This window comes from Elgaria multicarinata, chromosome 5 (assembly GCF_023053635.1).
Source record: "Elgaria multicarinata webbii isolate HBS135686 ecotype San Diego chromosome 5, rElgMul1.1.pri, whole genome shotgun sequence".
Classification (NCBI taxonomy): Eukaryota; Metazoa; Chordata; class Lepidosauria; order Squamata; family Anguidae; genus Elgaria; species Elgaria multicarinata.
In genome coordinates, this window is record NC_086175.1 from 74,442,718 (window position 1) to 74,453,392 (window position 10,675).

Sequence of the window (10,675 nt, forward strand, 5' to 3'; positions counted from 1 at the left end):
TCTACCGGACTGATTATTTTTTTTAAAAAAAAAATATTGAAGCTTAAGCTGTAAAAAAGTTCAAAGCTCAAGCTTTAATAGCAAAATACTATGTTTCTTGACTCCATGCCAAACAGTCTCCTATTCCTCTGGCAACGGAAATCTCATGATGCCCTTCATATTCCCATCACTGTCTCTGACCCATACCCAGTGTAGCGGCCCTGCTAAGGCCAGCCTGGGGCAATACAGCACTTGGCCAGAGAGGGGTGTGCCTGCGGAGGAGGAGGAGGCCTGTCCACATGCTGCCCTTGATTGTGCAAGCACAGCAGCAACAGTGTGTCCTCCTGAGGACCATCCCAGGCCTGCCCTGATGCCCCGAGCCCGGCTTGGAGAGACAGACCCCCAAGAATGAGCCACAACCAGAGGAGAAGCTGGAGCTGTGCGATGAATAGGCTGAGCCAGCTAACATGAGGCTGAGGGACAATTGTCTGAACGAGCGAGCACAAACTATTCTGGGGGCTGTAGTTTTTGTTGGGTGGTAATGGTGGGAAGGCTTATGAAAGGGGGAAACAAGCTTCAATGCCCCCCTCCCAAACCATTCGCATTGGTGGTGAGTAATCCTCTGCCAAGGCATGCGCAAAGAACTCCAGGAATTGTGGTTCTGCAGGTTAAGCCTTTCCACTTAAAGAAATGGTAAATGCTCTTTTTAAAAGGAACATATTTTTCCATCTTTGCTGGTTTATTTGTAGTAGATTTATTTTAAAAGTGTATAGTTTTTCCAGTCAGAATGGAAACGGGCAAATATATTTTTATCCAATCATTTCACACTACTCTTGGCAACATGGGATTTACAAGAGTAATTAAGAAATCTTTCTTCACTAATGGTACACAGCTGGAAAGATTCTGTCTCCCAAAGATCTCTTTTATGTTTTAATGTTGAATTTGCTATTTGGGATTCCAGATGTCCTTTTTCAACACACTTCCTTTGTTTTAAAGGCTAATCGTAAAACATTGCAATCTCATATGGCTAAGGAAAGAGAGTTTTTCCCTCTCCCATTTTTGTTTTATATAAATTTACCCTTCCACAGTTCTTTCTTTATCCCTTAATTTTGAAGTATTGTTTTGCAGTTGACTTGATATCATGCTTTTATGTCTATTCCAGTGAAGTTAATGGCAGATACTTGGGTTGGCAGCTTCTGTATTTCGCTCTGCTATATAATGACATGGATAGCCACTATGGCATCTAGTTGTTTGAATGTAGCTCCTCTTGCTGCTTAAAATTCGGTGAAAGTGTGAGGAAACAAACGGTCCACATTATGCAGCATCAGTATAATAAAACAGAACTGTCAATTGCTAGTTAATACAGTTTCCCAAGCCACATTTCTGGATCATGTAAAAATTGTTTGTACAGGAAATTAATTATGAACAGTTGGACTTGAAATTGAAACAGGATATTGTAAAACATTTATTCTACAGTCAAGCCTTGTATATTCAAGAAAAGAATATCTTCTGGTGCTTTGTAAGCACAAGGAGGTTTAAACGCAGAACACATTGACCCAAATAACAGCTTCTCAAGCTTTTGCTGAATGCAGCCTGAAATGTTTTATATGAAGAAGTCTTTAAGTAGTTCCTGATAACTTGAGAATAAGCTCTTACTTTAGCACAGCCAAATTAATATATTATATAGCCCATTTGTTAAGACTATGCAAATATTTTAATAGAGGGTAATTCAGACTCAAACAGGCTGGAGGTTCAAACTCCCCAATGAGCAGATGCCCAGGGCCTCAAACTTTCTCACTCAAAACGTGTCAATTTGAAGCAGAAGGGCAGCAACAGAGCCAATGGACACCTTTTAAAAATCCTCCTCCTCATCTTATCCCTATGTGTCCTCCACATCTAGCTTCCTCAAGTCTCTTCTGCAGCACCGCTGTTGCTCCTAACCCCCCAGGGACTAAGCACCTACCTGCAAAACCCTCCCCACTTATGCACCCACACTCTATAAGGTCTCTTTTGCACATAATGGTGGCAAATCATAGGTTAATAAACCCACAATTTGCTGCTGTTACATGCAAAACAGGTCATGGCCTCCTCACCTTTTTTGCCCTCCAAAAGTCATTCAAGTGCCAAACAGCTTCCTCTCCTCCTAATCATCTGCATATCATTTATTTATTTACTTGCTTATTCATTCATTCATTTTATAAATCACTCTATTCTCTGCAGGCCCATTCCATGCCCTTCCCATTTGATTGCAAATACGGACAAATGTCAAAGTCTACGCTCCATTCTGCTATGTCCTAAAGTGCTTCATTCTAGTTGCCACATTCCTTGACAACTCTGCTGCCAGTTTAATGGGAATGATGGAAGTGTCTATTTAATGACATTGCTTCGATGATGACTTGGGAATTTGGAGCGTTTTAGGGCTACTGCTGACCATATTGGGAACCCTACAGGACTTGTGCTTGATAGCTTTAATGCAGTCTTAATACAGTCCTCTTTCCTATTCCTCAACCCTGTTTTCCATTTTTCCACTACTCGTATTCCTTCTCTCTAATGAGGGTAATACAGGAAAAGATATACTTGGTGAGTGTATGCTTCTCTTTACATACTCAAAGAAACCTTTTAAAAGAGAGAGAGAGATGAGAGAGAGAAAGATCCACTATATGGAAAGCATCCACTGGCCTCCTTGTGAATAATCGCCAGCAATGCTGTGTGCATGTACTGTTGAATATAGCTAGGAGTGTAGTGGAGAAGTGAGCGTCATTCAGCCCTGTGCTCGTAGGCCCTGCAGTTTCCTAGGCCTTCATATTTAATTAAAGATGCTGTATTTAAATACTTTGAGGGATTGTTTGATGCTTTTCTAATTGTCATTTGTTTGTTTTTTACTTTAAAAGGTGTCAAGCAATCATTAGTAGGTAAGTTTAACAAACAGCTTTCTTATTCAATAAGCATCTTCGTTAATGATTTGGAGTTAGGAGTGAGCAATGAGGTGACCAGGTTTGCTGATGGCACCAAATTATTTTGAGTGCTTAAAACAAAAAGAGATTGTGAGTGTCTTAATGAAGGATAAATCTTTTAATGGGTACTAGTTGTACTGGCTATATATATTCCCTCCAGTATCAGAGGCAGCATACTTCTGTATTCTAGTTGCTGGAGTACACAAGCGGAAGGGTGCTATTGCACTCACGTCCTGCTTGTAGGCTTGCCATAGGCTTCTGTTTGTGAGAACAGACTGCTGAAGTAGATAGCTCTTAGTCGTGATCCAGCACAGCTCTTCTTATTTCATAGAAGAGGTACCCATGAGCTTAAATATTTTCAGTCAAGCATTGCACTTTTTTTTTACTACAGCAACACTATTTTATTTTAATTGTTCAGACTTTGCTTCCACTGATGGAAGGTGAAGAGGTCACTTTTGCAGATTCTTTCTCCCCCTTGCAGCTCTGAAAATCTTCACTAGAAGGTTGATGGGCCCTCTGGAACAGAGTGGGAGATGGTGCTGGGTGCTGCAAATAAAAGGGGGGGGATCAGCAAAGCCACTTCCTCTCCCCCTTCCACCAGCAGGATCCCTTTACTGGATTAAAAGTCCATCTATTCACAGTAGGTGAAGTTTGGATCCAGCTGTTAGTTTGATAGCTGTTTAGTGGTCTGTATACTTACTCAGCAATTTAACATCTTGTTGAAGAAAATAAATTGTTCTCATTTTGTTGTAAATATTGGTTTCTAGATTGGTTTGAGGAACAAACTATGCACTGACAGGTTTGTTTGTTTTTGCCTAAATTATTATTGCAATTTGCCTTCCCATTTCATCTAGCTCGTATTATAGATGAATCAAATGGAAAATATGACCTGACTGAAAGCTGTCTGGAGGAAACAGGCGGATTGGGAGTGGATATCATCCTTGATGCAGGAGGTCTGTAATTGTTTAGAATTCTAGTGATGCAATAAACAAGTAGTTTATTCATTTTAGAACTTTGTAAAAACAAACTACCTCCTGCTGTATACAATGCTGTGTGTAATACAGAGCCACAGCAGATCTAGAACTAAGTTTGAAACAAAACTTCTATGTACAAAAGAAGTAGTTGCCAAAATGAGCTACAACCTTGAATTTTATGTCATATCCATTTTACATTTTACATTTTATTGCTTTTAAAGTTGTTTTGTAACTGTGTTCTGTTTTGTTTTTATTGTATTTTAGGATTATATAATCATTTTCAGGTCTTGATACCTTTTGGATGAAGGGTGGATTAAATACTAATAATGACTACTTCTCATTAGACAGATAACCTTGTACTTGTTCATGGGAGACAATGCATATCTATATGACACAACTTTTTACAACCACCACTGTATACCACTGTATACACACGCCTCATGTAATCTGGTGAACATTTTTTTAAATGGAAATTCTAGGATTATAAAATGGTTTCAATTTAAGAATTAAGCCTTATAAATGAATTCAGACTCCAAAAAGCATGGGAACAGTTAAGTTAAGGCTTCTGCCATACTATCAACAATGTCATAAAAATGTTCTTCAGTCTCTCATATTGTTTTTACTTACAAGTCAGCTCCTTGTACCCACATTTTGCCAAGTTGGGAGCAATCCTGAAGCTGGCGGCAGAACAATGACTGTGTACACCTGCTTGACCACTGGCCTCTTGCTTTCCATATCTACTTTCATTTAGGCTGCAGAAAATATCTCATTTCTACTTAGGGCCTATATAGGGTGAACAAGGTTGGTGCATGAAACTTTGGAGGCAGCTGCTTTGTCATAAGACTGTGAAGTACCTCAGGACTTTTCTAGGAAAAGAACTCTTCCTGGGTGGTGCTTATGTACAGGTGGCCGAGTTGGGCAACCAGAGATTAGGAAGCATGTATGTATTGGCAGCATAGACAGAGATGCTCTTGCAAGATAAGACTGAAAGATGAACATTCACCTATGAAGTTTTCAAACAACTAGAGACGAGAAACACTGTATGGTAAGAAGATAATGTGGTTTTTCAAGGCTATATATAATAGCAAAACAGTGAAAGATGGGCAATGCATACTCATGGACAAGGTTTGGAGAAGACAGAGAAGTGTGAGCAAGTTATGTATGTAGCACTGACCATTCTTTCCCCAGCCAGCCCAAGAAGGGGATTGGGGCTTAAAAGATCAAGGCAAAGTGTGGAATTTGATATGGAAAATCTCTTGAGTTAGGGACAGAAGCAGTCCAGGTGTCAGAGAAGTCTTAAGTGGTAAGTGAGCATAATATGGAGACTGAATTGTTTTACTGCTTACACTGTACAGAATTTAATTAACAATTCCAATGTTGTACAAAGCATGAAAGAACCCTTTAACCCACTCTTGCTGCTGGTCTCTGGAACACCAGAAGACCTGAAAGTAGGGTGGATTGGGGATCACACTGGGATGCTCTTGCTTGCTGCCAGGACAGAGTGCAGTGTTGCTTCCAGGCTACTGTGTGAGTGTGTGCCATTCATATCATTCCTCAGTTTTAAGTGACACTCTTTGCTGGTCTCTTGAGCATCAGGAAAGCAGTGGTGAAGGTGGATTAGGGATCATACTGGGACCTGGCACCCTGCATAAGTAATGTAGTTGGAGAAATGAGCTAGACAGATAAACTTCACAACATCATTTCCCCAGAACAAAAATGAAAGTCAGCGCAAGAGAAGACCAGGATGATAAAAGTATAAAGAATATATTAAGTATATTGATAAGAAAAGGCTGACAGACTTAATCACGGCTAAATGTGATTCTTATTTTCTTATTAAGTGTTCTTGATTTGCTTCTTTTTAGTGAAATTATACAATGAGGAAAATGAAACAACTTCACAGCTATTGGTGCCACACAAATGTGACATCATTATGCTACTTAGTGTTGGAGGCCACTGGGTTACCATGGAAGAAAATCTTCAGGTAAGAAGAAATATCTAAAATTACTGTATATGAGTATACAGATGTTGATGAATGATGGTCATAAACTGGTAAAAACCAAGGGGTCATCTACACCAAGCAGGATATTCCACTATGAAAGCGGTATATAAAAGGCAAGTGCCACACTACTGCTTTATAGTGGTATTAAAGTGCACTGCAGGATCTACACTACTGCTTTATAGTGGTACTGAAATGCACTGACAACTGTTGGGGCCCATGACACATCTACACCAAACAGGATATAACACTATGAAAGCGATATATGGTATGTGTCAATGGGCCCCAACAGTTGTCAGTGCACTTCAGTACCCCTATAAAGCAGTAGTGTGGCTCCTGCCTTTTATAAACCACTTTCATAGTGGAATATCCTGCTTGGTGTAGATGAGCCTCAAGTTACTACTAAGGCAATAGTCCTATGCACAATTGCCTGGGAGTAAACTCCATTGAACGCAGAGGGACTGGGGCTGCTCAGACAACATGCTAACCCACACTCGGTAACTTCTTCTAGTTTGTCACACTAGAAGCAGTTCTATGTTTTGGAGTGAAAATGGGGGTGGTGTGTCAGGCATGCTGAAAAAGAGTTGCTGGGGTCTTGGGCAATGGGGATTCTTAACGGGGTACCCCCAAGGGGCCAGGTAACCCTTTGCTAATGGGGTGATCTACACCCCATTTTCCTACAGTCAACTGTGCAAGGTTGTCAAAACAGCCTTACTACAGTGTAGCCTTGACTGTTACGTTGCATATTTGACAGCTGCATCATGTAAGACAAGAGCGCAACTGTGAATAACTGAATTTTAAAAATTAAAAGGGGATTTGCGCACATTCCCTGAGGCTGGGAAAATGTGGGGGGGAAATCTCAGCCCGAGTTTTTCACATTTTTTTTTAAAATAATACAGAAAGGGAATGAAGTGGGCCAATAACAGCTCCTCCAATGTGTGTTTGGGCACCACTGGAGGGGGTAGCACTAGCAGGAGGCAAGGGATACTTGCAGTGGCTCAGCTACAACCACAGTGATCACAGCCCAGCTCAAGAAGAGTGGCAGGGGCTGCCCTTTGCCCATGCATGATAGTTTGGCATGTCTGGATTAGGACGACACACCAAAACATCATGGGTAAAACAACCCCTGGGTTTATCAAGGTGTCTATATAACCCATCCTGAGGAAAGCCTTTCGGGTTCAGACAACATGCTAACCCACTATGAGTTGTTTCACACAACAACCTACAATGGATTGGCGTGTTGTGCAAACCCAATCAGAGGAGAGAGGTGGCATGTTAGGAGAGGCAACTAAAGCAAAAAGGTGGAGTATTTTTGAAGAGAAGAGTAAATGCTTTAATTTGATGTGAAGCGTGAAAAAAGTGTGTGTAAGGCATTAAGGAGAGACAAGACAAACATATATATCTCATGAAACTGCCCTATTTCCAAACTCGCCTCTGATGAAGTCCACAAAAAATTATGCCATAATAAATTTGTTACTATTTAATGTGCCAAAGACGCTGTTGTTTTTGCTGCAAGAGACTAATACAGCTGCCCCTCTGGAAATTATTTCCAAACCGTGAGTCTTCGTCTTCTGGAGGCAATTGCTATTAGCAACCAGGCAACTAGCAGTTGGAACAGTATTCTATACAGTAATAATCTGGGACATTTTATAAAGAAAATCGAATGAAATTGCTAATATAGTCTGAATTAAACATTACAGTGTCGAATGATAAATTACCTTTGTCTCAGAATGGTTTGTCCTGTACCTTCCAGGTCATAAATGTTTGGAAAACGTTTAGAAAATAATAAGTTAATTTAATATATGGAAAAACCTATTTGTATTATCTGTTCCCAGAAAATGTACATCAACCATCCACTAATGTGCTTTCTTCATGCCATATTTATTTTAGATAACGTAGTTAACATTTTTTTTCCCATTTTGTAAAGTTGGATCCTCCAGATAGCCGTTGCCTTTTCCTCAAAGGTGCTACAGTCTGTTTTCTGAATGATGAAGTATGGAATTTGTCAAATATGCAACAAGGGAAATACCTATATATCCTTTCTATCATCATCATTAACAACACTAGCTATACTACTTTTCAGGTTGATCTGAAGTGATTTACATTAAATTATTAAAAAATCAATAAAAATTATATAGTTGAATAGAAAAGACAATTTTTTCAGGAAGTTGCTTCTCCCCCCTGCATTATAAGATGTTTACACAGAATAGTAGATTCTTCTTGAAGCTCAGAAACAAACTATATGTTTAGAAAAATAAGCATCTAAATGCAGCTGTGAAGAATCAAATGAGTGAGTCATTTCTTGAATGCAGATAGGGAAACTGTATGATTACAACCCTGTCCCTCAAGCAAAACTCTTGGCTCTTTGAACACTACCATGTCAGAGTAGTGTAGTCTAGCGTTTCCTCCTGACAGGCAAGTTTTCCACATACCGGAAGCTTTTCTGGCTGTCTTCAGACAACACTTTGGTGGGAAGTCCACCCCACAGACTGAGTGGTGTGGACTTGTAGCATGTCACTTTAAAGCGTCATGGTAAAAGTTGTCCGTGGGGTGGAATTCACCTGCTGCGCGGGGTAGTCCTCTCTTCCCCCCAGGCAGCCTAAAGGTCTACTCATCAGCACTTTACTTCTACCTGGCATTTATATACTTTTAAAAGTACAGTCTTTCAGATTGTAACTTGCAGGCAGGCATTGTCTTTTTAATCTGTTCATAGCCCTTCATAGATTTTAGACACTTTAGAAATGATAATAATAGTGCTCTAAAATAATCCCATGCATTTCTGCCCAGATATGCAGGGTCTTTTAGAGTAAAACCAACTTGTCACAGAGTCAGGACTAACAGATCAATCCTATACGTGTTTACTCAGGAGCAAGCCTTACTAAGTTCAGTGGGACTTAGTGCAGCCTAGTCAACATGCACATTGTTTTTCTTGACAATTGTCTCTCATACGCATTTTAGAAGATGTAATGGAGAAGTTATCAAGTGGTGTTTTCAGGTAAGCCGGATGTACTACAAACTCTGCAAACTGTAACATAAGTAATATTCTTTACAAAACTCCACATCATTAGAATTTTGCCTAAAATGTACTTACAGTGCATTTCTGAAACAATCTGCCTGTTATTCTAAATGGTAAATTAACCCACTTTAGATCAGACTTTTGTCGCAGATGCATTATGTTGGAAATGGCCTCTCCAGGCTTGACATTTGTCCACAAGCATGTACATGCTCAAAACTGAGAACTGCTCCTGAATGAAAGTAGCCTAGCTGGTGTCCTGGTGTGACTAAGGGTAATTCCTATCAGCAGTTAAAATATTCTACTAATGGTTATCAGCTTGTAGCACATTTTTTTCTCGTAAATTATGACTGTAGTTGAGTTTTAAGATGCAGAAGTGCAGAGGTTGGAGAGTTGCTCTCAAGAGCAATATATAATTGTGAAATATTTAACGCTACATTTAAAAGTATTTAAAAGTACATCTGCTCTCTGTTTGCTGTTTCTCGGCTTCCTTGTTCCAGGGATCCTAGACAGCCTATAATCCTTTCAATTTGTTTAAGCAGTAAGATTTACTTTACTAAAAAGTAAAGTCTACGGCAATTGTCCTGAATTGTGTGTTTTTTTCATTTGAGCATACATTCCAGGCACTTCTGAGAGATTATTTTCTTTTAGACCTCATTTGGATGAGCCAATCCCATTATATGAAGCTAAAGTTTCTATGGAAATGGTTCAGAAAAATGAAGCAAGAAAAAGACAAGTTGTCCAGCTCTGAAGCTTCTAAGGCAGCTTGAAATTTAAAAGTTGTGAACTTTGCCTAAATTGCATATTTATGAAGTATTGTTCAGTGGGCTTCAACTAATTTGTAATACTGAGAGAAGATTATTTAGAAGTTTGGGGGAGAAATTGAGGTTTCTGATCCATTAGTTTTCCCTGCACAATGTCTAAAATATTTCTGTTAACTGTAAGTGGACTCCCTCATATTTGTCCTTTCTTCCTCTTTAAAAATGAGTTCTGTGAATAAAAGAGACAATACTTGCCTTTGTGTACTTTTTGTATGTACTATTTGCTTATTTGCGTACTTGGGACTCGTGCATGCTATATCAGATGGAGGAGAGAAGGGAAATATTATTAAAATTGGGAAAGGGTGTCAATAGAAAACTATTAACATTGAAATTACAAAAAAAAAAAAAAAAATCAAGTAAACTTGCCTGGAAGCAAGTTCTCTAAAATAACTAAAATCAAACTGAGTAAAGATGTGTAACATGGTATCTAACACCTTGGAGAAGCATTATTGCCAAAAGGTGTGTTACTGGTAATATTTTTCCAGCAACAAATTGCTGTAAATTGCTAGAGAAGATGTGATTTTCTATAACAACAGTGGAACTTTGAAGAAACACTGCCAGTTTTTCTGTAACAGCACAGCTGAATTAAGGAAAAACATTTTGGCTCCCTCACCCCGCGGCCACAACAACTGTATATTTTTGTATTTGAAACAATTATCAAGCAAGGCTCTAAGTTGTGATTTGTCCATGTTTTTGGTGTTTGAAATATTAAAATTCCTTGTTTGAGAAATGCTGTTTCAAAATTGGATGTAATACTCCCCTACTTTCTCTTTTTCAACATTACTTATTCTACGTGGGGGGTCATAATGTGAAAGCCAATTGATGGTGCATTCCTCTACATGTCTATGCAGAAATTCCATATCCAGGTAAATAGGTTTAGGATTACAATCTAATGTAGTCAGGTATATCAACATATAGGGGCTTCCTCTGCGTGCCTA

General features: G+C 39.2%; 1 protein-coding gene across 4 annotated transcripts in view; it reads left to right on the forward strand.

Moving 5' to 3' along the window:
- Positions 1-9,932, forward strand: part of CRYZL1 (crystallin zeta like 1) — a 28,486-nt gene extending 18,554 nt beyond the window's left edge. For 3 of the 4 annotated variants that reach the window (XM_063126665.1, XM_063126668.1, XM_063126667.1), the window contains 6 exons: positions 2,871-2,891; positions 3,788-3,886; positions 5,770-5,888; positions 7,831-7,936; positions 8,853-8,898; positions 9,568-9,932. In XM_063126665.1, coding sequence (XP_062982735.1) covers positions 2,871-2,891; positions 3,788-3,886; positions 5,770-5,888; positions 7,831-7,936; positions 8,853-8,898; positions 9,568-9,667 — 491 coding nt within the window. In that variant the 3' untranslated portion in view covers positions 9,668-9,932. The remainder of the gene's footprint in view (positions 1-2,870; positions 2,892-3,787; positions 3,887-5,769; positions 5,889-7,830; positions 7,937-8,852; positions 8,899-9,567) is intronic. The other variant, XM_063126666.1, reaches the window with a different exon arrangement.
- Positions 9,933-10,675: the final 743 nt, after the last annotated feature.